Consider the following 18,536-nt stretch of genomic DNA (forward strand, 5'->3'; position numbering starts at 1 on the left):
AAAAGAAGGAATACACTGATGAGCTCAGCAACACCAAAAGGCCTGGAAGATCACAGAAGACAACTAAAGTGGATGATTGCAGAATTCTTTCCTTGGTTAAAAAAAAAAAAAAAAACCTTCACAGCATCTAGCCAAGTCAAGAACACTCTGGAGAAGGAAGGCGTATCACTGTCAAAGTCTACAATCAGGAGACGCTTTAATAAATGTAACTACAGATGTTTACCTCAAGATGCAAACCACTGGTAATACTCAAGAGCAAAAATACCAGATTAGACTTAAAAGATAAAAAAAAAAAATTATGAATAAATTAATAACTGTAAAAAAAAAAAAAAAAAAATTAAAGCCTGCCCAGTTCTGGACCAAGATTCTTTGGAGAAATGAAATCAAGATTGAAGATTATGGAGAAGGAAAGGAGGGTCATGAGACAATGAAAAAAACAGTACATCACGTCATCTGTCAAACCTGGTGGAGGCAGTGTTATGGCGTGGGGATGTACGGCTACCAGTGCAACTCGGTCGCTGGTGTTTATTGACGATGTGACTGCTGATAGAAGTAGCAGGATGAATTCTGAAGTGTATAGACCTTTACTTTCTGCTCAGATTCAAGTCAAATAAGTTAAATAACGTTCTTAAATGTCCGAGTCAGCCATTTGACCTCAACCCAAATGAGCTGCTTTTCACTTCCTGAAGACAAAACTGAAGGCAGAAAGACCGACAAACAAGCAGCAAAGGAAGGCAGATGTGCTAAAGACCGGGCGAAGCATCTCAAGGGACGAACCTCGGCGTTTGGTGATGTCCACGGGTTACAGGTTTCAAACGATGTGCGTCCAAGTATTAAAAAACAATGCTAATATCTATCATTATGTTTGTTTGTTTGTTTGTTTGTCCAATGACTTTTCAGAGGGTAAAAATGGTCATAACTCCTAAACAGTTCAAGTGATATATTTTTATTATTAATGCCCTCGGATTAAAGCTGAGAGTCGAGACTTCAACCGCATCTCGGTCGCTTCATTTCAAACCCACTGCGTACAGAACAGAGGAAAGATGAGGAGAATCCTGCCGCTGTCCAAATACTTATGGACCTGACGGTATCATTATATAGATTAGATCGAAATCACCGATTTTTCTTTCCTTTTTGTGTGTGTGTGGGTTTTTTTTAGCTATAATTATTTTCTAGGGTGGACAGATCTTTAGTAAATAAGCCTTTTTTTTATTATTTAAATCATGACTATGACAGTAAGTATACTACTCAAAGGAAGTGAAACCAAGCAAAGCCCCTTGAAAGGCTCGTGACGTCAACGTCTCCCGGAAGTACGTCGTGTTCCAGACCACGCAGACCACACAGCCAATCGCGTGCGAGCTCGCGCTGCGGCACTTCCGCAGTTTATTTCACGACGACTGATCTTCACGTCTTCTCGCGTGTTATCGTCAGGACTCTGGATTTAAGTGACACGATGGCAGAAAGACGGATCCTGTGACCAAGAGGACACACACACACACACACACACACACACACACACACACACACACACACACGAACAAACCGAAACACAGCACACCAGTGAGATCAGGAGCCACTGGATACTCGATTAGGTAACGCTTACTAACCAGTTCAACTAAAATCCAAAACAAACCTACAGTGAGTGTGTTCATGAATCAGAGTCATGGTCACTCCTTCTCCAGGTCCTGAGCAGGTCCTGCACTTTCACATGCTGATGAAGCCTGAAGAGTGAAAGTGTGCAGTGTTTACAATAAAACCCTAAACAGATTGGATCTACTGAATTAGCCTTATAGATTAGTGTATTATTATATATTTATTCATGTTTGTTAAACTAAAGTGTGTTACTTCAGTTCTGAGTGTGTGTGTGTGTGTGTGTGTGTGTGTGTGTGTGTACTGTTGTTTATTTAAAGAGCAGTTGAGCAATATCTTAGTATAAGACGTCTCCTTTCGTGTGAGTGTGTGTGAGTGTGTGTAAGAGAGTAAGTATGTTTACTTCGTGTCCAGTGTTCTTCTGAGATTTGAAATCTGTCAAAATAGATTCTTTTGTAAATGATCTAAATGGATGATTTGATGTGTTTAATGTTGTAATAATAATAATAATAATAATAATAATAATAATAGTAAGCTTTATTAATATAACACTTCTTAATTCGACTCCGGAAATGTCAGTGTTCTTTAAATATAATCGACTCAAACGTTACCGGATATAAAAATCTCGCCGTTCTCTGTTGTTCATCTCATGTTTATGTTAAAGTTAATTCGAACATTTATTACCGTGTAAGTAGTGAGTCATAATATAGCGATATATTGCTGTATCTGTGTGTGTGTGTGTGTGTGTGTGTGTGTGTGTGTGCGCATGTGCTTTAGAACTTAGAATTTAGAACTTCTGCTTTGCTTTTGATTTTGTTGTTCAAAGCAACTTTTACTATCCAGGCACAGTCACTATTCTTCTTCTTCCTATTATTATTATTATTATTATTATTATTATTATTATTATTATTATTATGTATAAAAAGTGTGTTAGATTATTCTGATTTTCTGAACAGCAGGGTGAAGATGCCGATCGACAGGCAGCGGATGCGTCCGTGGCTCGAGGAGCAGATAAACAGCGGTAAAATCCAAGGCCTGATCTGGGTCAATAAGGTGAGAGAGACACAGAGAGAGAGAGAGAGAGAGAGAGAGAGAGAGAGAGAGGTTCCTCTACCCTAAAGCACTAACATGACATCAAATCAATTTCACTTTATTTGTCCAAAATTACAAAAGACTGATTTTCTGCCACACTTTTATTAACAGGAGGAAAAGATATTCCAGATCCCGTGGATACACGCCGCCCGGCACGGCTGGGAATTGGATAAAGACGCTCCGCTCTTTATGAACTGGGCCGTTCACACAGGTATCTCCACAGGGGGTTCATTTCTTTTGTAAAGTGCACATTGTACGTTCTATAGAAGAAGAAAAAATAGCTATCCAACTCGAAATATTCATGAAATATTGATTGAGTTCAGATCAGACTTGAAGTCATTCATTTGATATCTGAAACATTTGCAGTTTTATGACCGAGACTCGTTTTTTGTTTTTTTTTTTATACGTTTTTAAACGTTTTCTTGATTATGTGGAATGTACAGATAAATGATTAGTACATTAGTAAAGTGGGTTGTTTATATGAAAAAAATGAAGAGATTGTAAAGATGTATAAGCTTAGTAAATGCTGTAAAAATGCTACATGTTGGTATGTTAATGTTAATACGTCAATTAAATATTCCTCATTAATGAAACGTTTTTGCCATCGGTCACGGGTTGTTTTTTTTTCCCCAAACAAAAATAGTGTTTAAATATATTTTATGGTGTATAAAATCTGATCAATCTTGCTGAAAGTCTAAATAATGAGTCCAATTTGAATCGTAACCATACGACAACAAGCTGTAAAGAAAACACTAATAAATAATCCTAATGCAGCCTGTAGTGCTGGGAATGCTGAGGGCTGAAAGTGCAGAACATTTCCTTACTGCAGAAAGAACTCCAGAGAAATGTTCACTGCCAATGTCGTGCACTGAAAACAAAAGTAGTCTAAGATCTGCCAAGCCAGCCAGAAGAAACAGTGAAGCCTTTATTTGTCACGTTTACATTACAGCACAGTGAAATTCTTTTCTTCGCATACCCCAGCATGTCAGGAAGCTGGAGTCAGAGCCAAGGGTCAGCCATGATACATCGCCCCCGGAGCAGTGAGGGTTAAGGCCCTTGCTCAAGGGCTCAACAGTGGCAGCTTGGCAATGCTGGGGCCCGAAACCCCGACCTTCCGATCAGTAACAGAGCCTTAACCGTTGAACCACCACTGCGGAATAAATGTGACTCATTTCTTTTCATGTGCACTTTCCTGTAGGAAAATACCATCCTGGAGTGGACAAACCTGACCCGAAGACATGGAAGGCAAACTTCCGCTGTGCCATGAACTCCTTGGCGGACATAGAGGAAGTAAAAGATAAAAGTATGAAAAGTGGAAGCAACGCATTCAGGATGTATCGCATGCTTTCTCCGTCAGAAAGAGCAGTTAAGAAAGGTACTGCATGTATATTTATAGTTTAGTATGTGCCTAATTATTTCATCCAAAGCTTTCATCCTTGTGAGGTAGAACGGAATTCCAAACGTAAAGCTATTACAGCGGAATCCAATCCAAAGCTTGTATGTATGAGTACAGGGCATTATCGGGAACTTTTATTAGCCAAGAGGTACAAAGGGATGTCAACATTAATTCCAGTTAGGATAAAATCAGTCTTTACAGCTCTGACTCTTGATTGGTTCCGGTCCTTAAGGCTCTGATACTTGATTGGTTCCAGTCTTTAGGTCTCTGATACTTCATTGGTGACAGTTCTTAAGGCTGTAACTCTTGATTGGTTCCAGTCTTTAGGTCTCTGATACTTGATTGGTTCCAGTCTTTAGGTCTCTGATACTTGATTGGTTCCAGTCTTTAGGTCTCTGATACTTGATTGGTGACAGTTCTTAAGGCTGTAGCTCTTGATTGGTTCCAGTCTTTAGGTCTCTGATACTTGATTGGTTCCAGTCTTTAGGTCTCTGATACTTGATTGGTTCCAGTCTTTAGGTCTCTGATACTTGATTGGTTCCAGTCTTTAGGTCTCTGATACTTGATTGGTGACAGTTCTTAAGGCTGTAACTCTTGATTGGTTCCAGTCTTTAGGTCTCTGATACTTGATTGGTTCGTCTTTAGGTCTCTGATACTTGATTTGTGACAGTTCTTAAGGCTGTAACTCTTGATTGGTTCCATCTTTCAGATGAGACGTTAAACTGAGCTCTGTCTGTGGTCATTAAAAATCCCCCATCGGCCCTTTCTATCATGGGCCACCTAATAATCTGATCATCTGAAGGCTCTGACTCTTGATTGGTTCCAGTCTTTAAGGCTCTGGCACTCTATCGGTTCCAGTTTGTAAGGTTCTGACTCTTGATTGGTGACTGATTTACCCATTAGTACTCCACTCTCTCTGTTTTGATTCATTCTGTTTTCTCTCTCTTTTGATTAATAATCATTTAATTGACCAAAAAGAAGAGTGTGTGTGTGCGTGTGTGTATGTGCATGTGTACAGTATCTCACAAAAGTGAGTACACCCTTCACATTTTTGTAAATATTTGATTATCTTGTCATGTGACAGCACTGAAGAAATGACACTGTGCTACAATGTAAAGTAGTGAGTGTACAGCTTGTGTAACAGTGTAAATTTGCCGTCCCCTCAAAATAACTCAACACACAGCCATTAATGTCTAAACCGCTGGCAACAAAAGTGAGTACACCCCTAAGTGAAAATGTCCAAATTGGGCCCAAAGTGTCGATATTTTGTGCGGCCACCGTTATTTTCCAGCACTGCCTTAACCCTGTTGGGCATGGAGTTCACCAGAGCTTCACAGGTTCCACTGGAGTCCTCTTCCACTCCTCCATGACGACATCACGGAGCTGGTGGATGTTCGAGACCTTGTGCACTGTTACACAAGCTGTACACTCGCTACTTTACATTGTAGCAAAGTGTCATTTCTTCTGTGTTGTCACATGACATCATCAAATATTTACAAACATGTGAGGGGTGTACTCACTTTTGTGGGATACTGTATGTGTGTGTGCACGTGTGTGTATGTGTGCGCGTGTGTAATATTAAGATTAAAAAAAAATTCCCAACCACATGTGGAGCAGTGTGCTGAAGACTCACGCCTGCTGTGGGTTGTTATTCAGATTATCCTCCCTAGACACCGGTGACCTTGGGTCTTGGGTAGGGAGGGTTCGTAAGGAAGACAGAGGAATGTTACAGGGCAGTCGGATGAAGAGACCATGAAGAGATGTCCTGTATTTGTATGTATTTGAGGCTTCAGTAAAAATCCATCTCCAGCCTTAAGTTTTGCACTCGTCTGCATCTGGAGAAATCGAACAATCCGGGAAAGCCAGCAGGAAATGACTGAGATGCTGTGAAGGCTTTTTTTCTACAGATAAATCAGAGGTAAGCTGTAACCTGCCCACCTTTTTCCCTGCTATGGAGCATTTCAAAATTCTCAAGTCTTCTCCAAGCACAACTGTGAAAGTCTGTGAAACCAGAGGACGTTTATGGTGGAGGTTATACTGCAGGAACAGTTAACCTGAAGCTCAATTGTACTTTGGCTGCAGGGGGAATTCTTCAATTCAATTCAATTCAGTTTTATTTGTATAGCGCTTTTTACAATAGACGTTGTCTCAAAGCAGCTTTACAGAAATATCAACACGGTATACAGATATTAAAGGTGCGAATTTATCCCAATTCTTAACACTGATTGCTCAGAGTATATATATCGATTTCCTGGAACCATGCAAAGTGAATTTGGATATCTGTGGAGTCGGATGTCTGATTACAGACTGTTGTAATGCTGAGAGTGCTGTGATTGGCTGAGGCACGAGTGCGAGATATTACAGAGACGTACGGATGTAGTGTATAAAAACTAGTGTTGCGCTGCTCAAAAAATGTCGAATCGTTCCTTTGTCTTGTGTGACGTCCGTCTGACGTTTTAAAACATTTAAAAAGCTGTGGAGTGTAGAGACGGAGGGGAACGATTTACGGCGGGAGATAATCTTTGAATTTATGGCCGTGAGCAGAGAAGTTGACATGCAGGATGAGCTTGGAGAGAAGATTGGAGAGAGATGAGGAAGACTAAGAGCGTAAAAGATGAAATATTGCCAGAAACAGACATCCAGACTCCGAAACAGAAAAGACTCTTCAAGCAGAAGCAGTTGCAAGCGAAAAAGTTGGAAATAGAAATTTCTGCATTTTGCTCCGCCCCTACTCTGATAAAGAGCACCGCCTCGGACAGAGGAAACCGCGGGTAAACAACAGCTTCTCTCAGAAGCTGAACTGATAAACTGCAACGATTCAGATGAAGCAAGAAAGATAAAACGCAGATGGCAAGTCACAGCGAGTCCGTGCAGACAGAACACGAGTGTGAAAGTTCTACCCGCGATTACGCTGATGAAATCGACCGAGATCTCTCCAAAGATAAACCCAGAAGACGAGAAGTGACTCATCGACATCAAATGCCTGCATCAGTTGACGTTTAATGAATCGAGAAAAGATGTAATACATCCTCTGGAAGACGGGATGAACCCGTGGCGTGATCGCCGTCTATTTATAATCGACGTTTATATGATGGTGTGGTGATCTGGACAATCTGAACTTGCTAGAGCCCTGGATAAAGTCACTCAACAGACACGACACGTGAAGTATTAATGAGCCTTTTGCGATGTATGAAGTCATCAGAAATGACAACATGGATGACCGCAAGCATGGGGCGACGACGCGAGCGTTCCCGAATGGAACCAAGACGGAGTCTGCCGAATGACGACAAACTCACTAACCTTAGCTCGGACTCGGTGGGAACTCATGAAGAGTCAGAGCGGTAGAAGTGACCAATGAGAAGCCTATAGAACAAATGTAGGCAGGGATTCTGTGTCATTCACAGACTTCAAGGCCGACGTTCATGGTTAGTTATTACTGTTATCGTTTGGTTAAATATACTCTAAAGCTCGGTTTAGAAAGCGTTTAAGGTTTTCAGTTTCTCTCTCTTGGATAGCGTTAGCATTTTAGGCTCCGACTCTCGTTTAGTTGCGTTTGAAATGATGGTTTATGGAAATGTCCTGGCTGTGAAGCTGGGGATTTCCAACAGAGGGAGTTGGGAGGGGTATCTTTCAGAAAACGTCTGCCTTATCCACAAAAGTGAGCTTTTCTGATGGAACGACTCGGACGTCTCGGTGTACCGACTCGGCAAATTCGAAAAAGGGGTCTGAATCTTGGACCACCAAGATACACTACAGTGTAGTGTTTTGTGTTGGTTAAGAAGTCAAGCAGAATCTAATCTTCAGTGTAGAGCTGTTAAAGCAGAGCGCACTGCGGGTTCCATGATTATAATGCACATGAAATATCGAAATAAAAATTCTTTTATATATTGAATCTTTGTCAGAGTGAAAAAAACAAAATGGCCACCCGGTAGGGACGGGCGAGATCTTATCGTTTGCGATACACCGGTAGAAATTCTCCCAACGATAAGAATCAGTCTTGCCGTGATTATTACAATAAATCCTCGTCGACGACGTATTTGTGTGCGGCGGTGTGCGACCTGTTCGCAGCTCACGTGCAGAGCGAAAGCGGTACGGCGGAAGGCGGACGAGAAGCTGAGGAGGAGTTCGCCGCTAAACGAGGAGCTACCTCTACACTCTGGAACTGGTTTGTTTACAGAAAATCAGTTTTATTTTTAAAACTCTCACGATCACAGCTATCATTTCATTTCAAAAACAGTGGCGCACGGTACTATATTTATATCATCCCTGATATCGTTATCGCAGTAAATACCAGAAGATATCGTGATCTAGTTTTAAGTCCATATCGCCCATCCCTACCACCTGGTTTCTTCAAGCCGGTACCACCGAACTCCTGGATTCCATTCTGTGGAACATGATTTTAAAATAATCCTGTCAGTCTGTGAGGTTTGGTACAAGTGGCTACTTGAGCAACCTGATAAAGGAAGTTGATACACAAATGGAGAAGTAAAAATACCAGGATGTGGCCAGTCTTTGGGGTAATGATATTAAATCTGTATATATTTTACGTTTGTCGAAACACTGGGTGGTTTTTTCAACGTGTTTTTATTTGCTTTTGCTAGTTTTTCATCACTACAACACTAAACATTAAAATGTGATTTAGAAAAATCTCTGATGCAGTCGTGGAATATTTATTTAGTACGAGCAGTCGCTAATATATATAATCGTAGCTGCAGTCAGCCGAGTCAGATCGCTAACAAGAACCTCTCGAGTTACTGGAGCACTACAATCCCCTCCGAAACTATTGGAACAGCAAGCAGTTCCATTGTTTTCGCTGTAGAGTGAAGATATCTGGGTTTGAGATCCAGTGAATATGAGAAGGGAGTTTTATCATTTCAGCTTTTATTTCCTGGTATTTATATGTAGACGCGTTATACGACACAGAACACAGCGCATTTTGTATCAGACCACCCAATTTGTAGGCAGGCAAAAATATTGGAACATGTGACTGATAGGTGTGTCCTGTTACCCAGGTGTGTCCTGTTAGATTGATCGTTTAAACAGTAAATAGCCCCGAACATCTACTCTTGGTTTAAGGCTTCGGTTTCCCCCAAATGTTTTATGTTGTTTAACACATCTATATGAAAATACCAGGAAATCCTAAACTCTCCTTCTCAGTTCATTCATACAAGCTGACGTCTTTCACAGAATGCAAATCTGCTATTTGCATACAGGAAAGAGACCAGCGTGCTGCACCTTTAATATCGTGAACTCAACCTTAACATCCAGGATTAAAGCTTGTGACAGTTCTCCCTCGCAGCAGCACTGACAGGAGCGCAGGTTTATATTAATGCGCTCTTTCTAATACGTTATCGTTTCTATAGTAACGGCTCATTCACGGGGACTTCTGCAGCTGATGTTCCATATAAATGCTTTTTTTTTTTTTTTTTTTTTTTTAAACGTGAGTGTGTGTTTATTTAGATTTTTTTTTGGAAGCAGTCTACAGTGTCAGCGCTTCGTAACCTTGTTACACGTTAGCTAAGTCCATGTGCAATAAAGTTTGCTAACTTCCCAAACTCATTTCCGTGCAGTATAGGATAAATCCGTCCTGTGGTAAATTCGTTACGTGATTTCTGTACGTTTTTCGTATACTGTACACACACGTGCCTTTTTTTTTTCTCCCTCGCTACGTGATCCAGGTTAGCATAAATATAACGGACAGAACCCTAGACACCGACGATCTACCGAGCGCTGATCAATACCGGCTACTCGTCACGTTACAAAACGCTGCCCGTTAAATAAAATCCTCGCGTTATTTCCTGTCATTAAACTAAGAACGCGGTGTGAATTTTTTACGACGTTTAATTTACCGCTAAATGCTAACGCTAATCCGAAACAAATGATTGGTTGATCTAGCTATCTAAAATACCTCCAATACCGACTACAGTTTCTGTGGCGTACATCTGCAAACGTTTCAGATGATCGACGAGGCTATGTTCCGACATGCTGTTCACTAGAGCGACGCGAAGGTGACGCTTTGTACAGCCAGCTGATGTTAGCTAGCTAGCTAAAACACAGAGTGAAGTAGCAAAAACACACACTTCTGCGTGCTTTTGCTGTGTGTATTTTTGTCTCTCGGGCACCGAGTGGTGTTTTCGGGTCGTCCGGCGGTGATATTTTAAGAACGGGCGGCTGAGCGTTTGTAGGGTTTTATATGTAAGAATTCCGAACAGGGTCAAAGGTCACAACAAGTGCAAACGTCTGAAGTAGTTTTTCTTCAGCAGCGTCCTTCCTGTTTGAAGTATATTTCACGGGTGGTTTAATATGCGTCCGATTATATGACATTAAAATGGTCTGTGTTAACATTAGATCACTGAGACCTTCAGCGTTTCTTATCGCTAGCTAGCTAGCCGAGTAGCTGAAATACTACCGACCCCACCTCACCCCACCTCACCACACCATCTTGATGATGTATGACTGATGTACCGGTGACGATTTGTACTGAATGCATCTAAAAACCTCCACAGAGTCCAATCGGACAAAAATCCTACAGACTGCAGCTTCAAGTATTGTCTGTGTTGTGTGTTTTTATTTTTATTTTAGCAAAGAAGAAAAAGATGGAACGGGATGCGAAAGCGAAAGTAAGCACACCTGAGTTTAGTTGAAGAATATGGAGAATGTGCGTGTTTGGGGTTTTTTTTATGTCCTAAAATGCGGATGGCGTTTATTTTTAGGGCCCCGTACAGAGACGGAAAGCTAAGAACAGCGAGCCGGAGAGAGAGCTGGAGTCGAAGGAAGACACGCTGCCGGACAGCACTGTAGCGTTAACGGGTGAGGTTCTCCGACCAGGTCACGTTCACACACACGTGCTTGTTTGTTTTAGTTTTAGTCGGCATGAACGAGCTAAAGTTCAGAGTGTCACCGCGTCCCGTCGCGTCTCTCCCCGACAGAACCGGACCGAAACCCGGATCTCGGCTCGCCGAGTAAGACCACGCTGAGTTACCTCCCAGACGTCTGCGCTGTTGTGGAGGTCACCACTGAGAACGAGGAGTCAGCAGTCAGCTCCACTCAGATCCCATACAGCTTCCAGATCTCCCCCGTGTCGTGTTACGCCGGTACGTTCCATTTGGACACGCCCACTGGGACACGCCCACTCGGAGGGTTTAGCAGTTCCAGGTTCTTTATACAACATTTTATCATTGAACTTTTTTTTTTGGCACGATAAAACACTTTCTATTGACACTAAAATGATTTCTGTATACACTCTGCCAGTCAAAAGTTTTTGAACCCCCTGTATTAAGATTTTTGGTTAAACTTCAAGAAATGGATTCAAGTTCAGTTTTTATTGTTTTTTAGGCTCGGGTATGTTTTTCGTTTAGTTTTTAATGTAGTTGTTGTTGTTTTGTTTTTTTTAGATTTTGAGATTTTTTTTTTAGCAGTTTTTTTCTTTTATTTAGAGATATTTTTAGTTTTAGGTGTATCACTGTAGAATTCGATGTGTTGAGTTTTTAGCGCTTTTTAGTTTTGTGTTGTTTTTACATTTAGAGATGTTTTATACTGCGTTCGGTTTAAAGAAAGTTTTTAGGTTTTTATTTGTACTTTTTTAGTTTTTTTTTTTTTTCCTTTTGTAGTAAGTTCTTATCTTCAGAGATCTTTTTAGTTTTGTCGTTCTTTTTTTTTTGCTTGTTTTTATGTTTGTAGATTTAGAGAGATTTTTGCGTTTTTTTTTTTAGTGTGTGTGGGTTTTTTTTTTTTTTTAAATGTCTGGAGATCATTTTTAGTTTCGTTTTTTTTTGTGTGTGTGCTCAAGAATTACAGAATCTAAAGTAGAAAATGGGAACCGAGAAATGTTCATTAAAAAATTGAGGTAACGGGTAAATGGCAGATGTGAATCACTCTAATTTGCACATAAACATATGTTTGTGTTAGAAACATCAACGGTAAGACAGCTGTTACACCACAGCGCTGCTGAATTCTGGATTCTGATTGGTCAGAAGGTGTTGATAAATTATCTAGAACAGTAGCGCAGGTTCACATTAATGCACTCGTTCTGATACGTCATCGTTTCCATAGTAACGGCTCGTTCACGGACTCCAAAACCCGTGTAATTGTTGATATGGTGAAGTTCTCTGTAATGAGGCGTTTATTCAACATTTATGGAAGGAGTCTCCAGTGTCAGAAACGTACATTGAGCCTCTGCTGTTGTATAAGAGAGGAGTAGAAGACGTGGAGAGTGCAGGTATAGGGGATTCATTTACTTTGTGATGGTAACAGTAACTAAGCGGCTGAAAATAGTGTCGCTGAAGAACTGGAAGGAGAAGTGAGAAATGTTTGTCGTTTTAGTCAGAAGAAGAACAGGCCACTGATCTGGAACATTATTTAAGTAGAGTTGACAGGAATTAAACCTACTCAGTCAGTCTAGGGAGTGTAATGGTTACAGCTATACAGCTATATAACCCTTTAGAATTTTCTAGATTTCTGCATAAATATGAGCTAAAACATCATCAGATTTTCACACACGTCCTAAATGTAGACGTAGAACCCGATTAAATGGGACAAAAATATTAAACTTGGGCATTTTTGCTCCAAATATTACACACTTGATCCAATATTACACATCTGTGAGTTTTCATTTATGTTTAGTGATATTCTTTTTTTTTTTTTTTTAAGTTTGTAATGATTTTTAGATTGAAATTTTTCATTTTAGTTTTTGGTCTGTTGTTTTTTTTTTTTTTTTTTTTTTTTTTTTTTTTTTTTAACTTTACAGATATTTTTTATTTATATTCGTTAAAATTATATTTTATATATTATATAAATATATATTATATATATTTTATAAATATATTATTTTATATAATTATATATAAAATTATAATTATATTTTTAAAAGGTTGGAGATATTTTAATGTTAGGTTTGGTGATATTATTATTATTATTATTATTATTATTATTATTTTTTTTTTTTTTTTTTTTTTAAGTACTTTGTAGTGATTTTTAGGTTTTATTTGTAATTTTAGTTTATAGTGTAAATGTAAACGGTAAGCAGGGGGCGCTGTGGAAGCGAGTCCGTTCAGAAAGGTCCTCTGCTTGGTAATCAAAAGAAGTAACCTTGCGAGTATTTAACATGAGCGTATTGGATGGTATTTGAGGTTGATTGTATGATGATTACGTCACGCCGAGTTGGACTCATCCTGTTGTTTTCCTTTAACAGAGAGCGACACTGAGAACACACACAGTGGGGAAGAGTCCGAGGTGTGTAAACTTTCACACTGCAGTCACACTGAATCCCTGGCCACCTGACGCCTTTCCTTTCACGCAGAGTCCACTAACAAGACCTGCTTTTATTTCATCCGTCAGCAAACTCACTTACTTTAACCTCTCAGACTCCAAAAACACCCGATTTGATTTTTTTAAACACATATATACGAGGAGCCGGAGCACGAGAAACTTGAGCGCTTAATTTAAAAAAAATAATTCATTAATTTTATATATCACATTTTAATAATTTTTATATTATTTATATTCTTTCTGTTTTAGAGAATTTTTTTTTTTTAGTTTTTGTTTTATAAGTTATTTTTAGTTTTTAGTATTTTTTTTATATTTAGAATTTTTTTTTTTCCTTTTTTGTAAATTAAATTTTGGGTTGTTTTTTTTTTAAGGTTCCGGGATGTTTGTAGTGGGGTTTTTCTTTTTATTTAACTTTTTTAAAGAGTTTTTGGTTGAGATATTTTTAGTTTTTCGCATTTTTATTTCTTTTCGGTTTTCGGGTTAGTGTTTCTTAGCTTTAGCGACGTTGTGGTTTTAGCTTTGCTTTTAGTTTCAGGGTCTATTTCGAGATGTTTTCAGTTTTACGTGTTTTATATTAAAGATGTCTGTAGTTCGAGTCTTTAGTATCTGTTTTTAGTTTTAAGTTTTGCTTTAAAGTTTGAAGTTTTAGTTTTTAGTTCTGTCGATGAGTCTGCCAGTCTTCATGGCTCTGCCGTGCGTCTGTACTTTCAGTTTAGTCCAGGGTTTGTTTTTTGTCTCCTCTTCATTTCAGAGCTGCACAGTGTGTTATTTAAACCCAGGCACTAAAAACAGAATTAAAAATAGACCCCCGGTGCGATCACAGTCTTCCTGTCACACTAAAAACAAACAGCGTCATGTCTCTGAATGGATGAATCTTATTATTATTATTATTATTATTATTAGCTTTTCTGTCGCACAACTGCTGACGTTTGTGTGAATAACAGTGTGCGTAGCAAAATTCTGAACAGTTGTGATTATGAATAAGTGTTTTGTAGCCTTGCCGTATTTCGTATTTGAGGTCTTTCCCTCTCGGACACCTTTATTAATTGGCTTATTAAATGTTCGAGGTGTGTTAAAACGGGGGAAAAGCAGGAAATGATGAAAGGTAGGAGCATTCATAAGCTGGAATTAATTGGAATGAAGTATCGAGGGTTAAAATGTCCGTCATCTGACGTCTTGAAGGAATTTCAGCGCATGGGTTTATAACAACACAGGTTTTAATACCTGATGGAAATGAAAACAGCTCCTGGTGATAAAGCTGGTGACACAGTCTGTGTTTGTTTTCTCCCACCTCCAGCCTCAGGACCTGTCCATCGGTTCGAGGCAGTCGTGCTCCTCGGTACTCAGGATCGCTCCCGGCTCTGCGGACAAATCGCCGTCGTTCAGCTCAGAAAAGACGAACTTTTGGGTGACGAGCTGCCGAGAGGACTCCCCCATGATCAGCTACGAGGCGGAGCCGTGGCGCCCGTTCCTCCCTACCCTCACCTTCGATTTCAGCACCAGCTCCACGTCTCGTGCCAGCGTCATCATGAAAGCCGTGGACCTTTCCTCCAAAAAGACGTAGAACGGCGATTTCGCTGCCAAACAGCTGCACCGGTGTCGTTTTTTTACTCCACGTGCATCCCTGGACAGGCGCAGTGAATACCCCTCCCCCCACCCCCCACCCCCCACCGGTGCTGTATTCAATCCCTGGGAGCGTACAAGGTGTACTTTTATCTGAATGTAAGGCCATGCAAAGTTAAAAGCTAGTCGAGTCGCCGACCCGCGAAACGGCAATAAAGTTAAAGGTGTCGCTGGCTCGCGTTGGCGTTAGCTAGCCAGCATCCTTTCCGAGCGGTTTATTTTTTATCCAAAAATGTTTCAGTGGCTCGGTGAACTCGGTGATCCTGAACAAGTCCATGCAGCGTCTGCGATCGATAAGTACCGGCTTTATAGACCCGTCAGGATTAGGGCATTTCAGCTCACTGTTAATAATGATAAATAATAATAACAAGTACCGGCCGTTAACTGCTGATTATTTTCCAAATTTAATGAAATAAAAGTATTAGAAATTCGCAATCACTTTTCCTGATGACAAATTGAGTCGAGATGTCGAGTATAACGGATTATCATCACACGCCTCTTCAACACTATAATGTGGGTTTTCTTTTTTTTCTCCGTGTAGGAAATCCAGCTAGGATGATTTTTTTACATTTTTTATATCTATATCAGGATCGAGTTATTTAATTTTGCATGGCCTAAACCAAAGACATACCTCAACTAACTAGTACATTTGGAAGAAAAAAAACAAACAAACTTGTATAGAATTACCTCAGAGACTCACGGTTCATTGCACTCAAAGTGAAGTATTAATTACAGGATCATGGATCTTACATACGGCACAAGACTTCATCAAACCCAGCTTCTTTCATAACAGCAGGTAGGGATGCATCGATACCGACCCTGCTATCGGTAGTACTCGTTAAAAAATGTTCTTACAAACGCTCCGGTACCGTAGTCTGTTAGCAGGCGATCGTGCTTCGTGACGTAATCCTACAGGACGTCGTTGTGCTAATGAACAGACGACAGGAAATTGTGCAAACTGTTCTGTATGAACAAAGTCAACATGAGGAACTGCAACGCAAGACGCCCGGTGAAACGTCCTTGTGTCTGACGATACCGATAAATACTCTAACATCATAAACATAGGAAGCACAAGGAGTTCTTCGCTAACAGAACACGCTAGCAACTACATACAATCTTCCTCGATGTCACCTGATTGATTAATCGTGCTGGTATCAATATCAATATGCATCCCTAGTAGCAAAGTTGTGCTTGCAGTTCTCAGGTAGCGGTAGAGTTATTCATATGAAAGCACAGATGGTAGATTAATGCTAAACACATGCTAATGCTATTGCAAATGCTAATGCTAATAGATGGCCTGGTGTAAAGCAAAGTTGACAGACTGGGTTTTAACCCAAACTAACGATGATGAAATGAAGCGGGGGATCTACGAGAGAGCGAATACATTACACTACACTACACTACACGCGTCGGCTCACGCGTCCCGCTCACGCGTCCCGCTCGCTTCTGGACCAGACTGAAGGCTTGCGACACGACTGTGCGAGAAAACGATTGAATCGTCTGTACACGATATTACACTGCTACGACATCCTGCGGTAATAAATGAGACCGCCTGTAGGCTCCGCCCACAGCCGCACGCTCTCGACCGCACTCGCGGTGCGCGCTCGTGTTCTGCAGTTGCTTAAATGGAGAATATTTTGTGCTCGTTAAATGTGACGTGATATTTATCTAACAGTGTTCTTTCGACTCCGTATCATTACACACGCGCACCATTAGCATCAGTTAAATATATTTATTACAGAAAATTATGCAAATAATTTTACAAATAATAATAATAATAATGATGATAAGGATGAGATTAAATACACGGTTTCTCCTCTCTTTAAACTGGAAATGGTGTAAATGCTTGCTGTCCTGTCTGTCTGCCTGTCTGTCTGCCTGTCTGTCTGTCTGTCTGCCTGTCTGTCTGTCTGTCTGCCTGTCTGTCTGTCTGTCTGCCTGCCTGTCTGCCTGCCTGTCTGCCTGTCTGCCTTTTTCGGACCGCGAACACTGAGATGCGATTTCAGATCCTCAGACTGATCCTACAGACTACGCACGTGACCCAACACGTCGTCAGTTCCCCAATCGCAGTTTTACTTCCTACTTGTAGGGGTGGGGCCACGTGACATAAATATCCACCGTACTTGAAGATATTTTTATAATAAACATTATGTATCACGAGATATAAGTTTGCTAGCGTTCAGCGATACAGTAGCGCTGCATTTTCTTTCAAACAAAAAAACAAACAAACAAAAAAAAAAAAAAACGATATAATATCTACAAAAATAAAAAAAATTTACTTTAAACTGAAACTCCTAGTCATTTAAAAAAACTGAATTAAAAGTAATAAAAAGGTTCAGAGGAGAATTTTTATGTCAACTCGGCTGCTTCCAGAGTTTGTAATCGCTATTTTTACCAAAAAAAAAAAAAAAAGAATAAAAAATTTAGAAATAGATCTCACAATGCGTTCAACGATGGTTTCTCATCAGAGCAAAAAAAAAACCAAACGCACGCCTACAAGTAAGAACATTAGCAGTCGCTATACGCACATCTAGCGTGAGCGTCGGTTCCGGACGATTATATCGTTTGCTGGGATGTTTTTCTTGTTTACGTGGTACGACAGGGAAGCCTTGCTTGGGAGATGTAAAATGTTTTGCACCGGGTCACCTGACCGTCACATCACACACCTTCGACTGCTCATTACTTTATTACAGTAGAGGACTAATCTCTTAACACTCGGCGAAGCAGACGTATCCGTGTGATCGCTGTAGCTCTCGAGTTCTCATGTAGTACACGGTTAGGTGTTTTTCCCGCGCACACACACACACTCGGCGTTGCCGTGAATCCGGTGTGTGGCGCTGAGAGACACTAAACTGTCGTGCAGAAATGTTCAGTAGTGCGAATCTTTTGAAGCCTTCTGCGATTTTTGCATTCGCAAGGTTTATAAATGACTAGATTTGTACATTAGGGTTTGTAATTGTGGGTGTTTTTAGATATTTTTGAAGGTTTGGGAGAATGATTTCATAAACAAAATGAAATATGAATCAATAAAAAAACCCCTTCAATAATGTACAGGATGTGTAGCGTGTCGAAATCAATTCCTGCACCATCACAGCACCGAAGGGACCGGCGTAGCCGAGACGACAGACCGCGAGGTCACGCGACACGTTCGCACACTCGCTCATAGCCTTTATCTTAGACATCCACTTACCGCCATGGGAGGAAACCGGAGAGAACCTGAAGGAAACCCACACGGACACGAGGAGAACACGTGAAACTCCACACGGACAGTAACCCGAGCGCAGGATCAACCCGAACACCCCGGAGATCTCGTCCTACCAGTTCCCACCTATAGGACGATAAATGATAGCGCCCGTAAGCCCCGCCCCCTCCATGCTCTCACATGCTCTGGACTGCACACGCGGGGCGCTCTCGCGTTCCACAGAATCCACTGAAAAATTTCACCAAAAACCGGTTTGAAAGAAAAAAATTTAAAAATGACCCACGCGTCCAAGGTTTCAGATTTAACACTTTATAAATAATATTACACGTGACATAAATATATCACCATACTTGAAGATTTTTTTCA

The 18,536-nt window shown here is 40.5% G+C and overlaps 1 protein-coding gene across 3 annotated transcripts; it reads left to right on the forward strand.

Moving 5' to 3' along the window:
- The first annotated feature begins 1,387 nt into the window (after window positions 1–1,387).
- irf2a (interferon regulatory factor 2a) lies at window positions 1,388–18,019 on the forward strand. Of its 3 annotated transcripts, XM_053679912.1 has the most exons (9): window positions 1,393–1,592; window positions 2,547–2,643; window positions 2,794–2,893; window positions 3,881–4,057; window positions 10,661–10,698; window positions 10,792–10,888; window positions 11,008–11,172; window positions 13,269–13,309; window positions 14,643–18,019. In XM_053679912.1, the coding sequence occupies exons 2-9, from the start codon at window positions 2,557–2,559 to the stop codon at window positions 14,907–14,909; spliced, it is 972 nt and encodes a 323-aa protein (XP_053535887.1). In that variant the 5' UTR covers window positions 1,393–1,592; window positions 2,547–2,556; the 3' UTR covers window positions 14,910–18,019. The 3 variants fall into 3 exon arrangements, with proteins under 3 accessions (XP_053535886.1, XP_053535885.1, XP_053535887.1); XM_053679911.1 differs by lacking the exon at window positions 13,269–13,309 and having other exon boundaries at window positions 1,388–1,592; window positions 2,550–2,643; XM_053679910.1 differs by lacking the exon at window positions 13,269–13,309 and having other exon boundaries at window positions 1,389–1,592.
- Window positions 18,020–18,536: the final 517 nt, after the last annotated feature.

Source organism: Ictalurus punctatus, chromosome 3 (genome assembly GCF_001660625.3).
Source record: "Ictalurus punctatus breed USDA103 chromosome 3, Coco_2.0, whole genome shotgun sequence".
Classification (NCBI taxonomy): domain Eukaryota; kingdom Metazoa; phylum Chordata; class Actinopteri; order Siluriformes; family Ictaluridae; genus Ictalurus; species Ictalurus punctatus.

Excerpts from the sequence above, each read along its gene's own strand:
- irf2a (XM_053679911.1), top strand. The coding sequence starts at position 2,557 with ATGCCGATCGACAGGCAGCGGATGCGTCCGTGGCTCGAGGAGCAGATA. Across the intron at positions 10,699-10,791 it reads AACGGGATGCGAAAGCGAAA|GGCCCCGTACAGAGACGGAA; the intron begins GTAAGCACACCT and ends GTTTATTTTTAG. Across the intron at positions 11,173-14,642 it reads CCCCGTGTCGTGTTACGCCG|CCTCAGGACCTGTCCATCGG; the intron begins GTACGTTCCATT and ends TCCCACCTCCAG.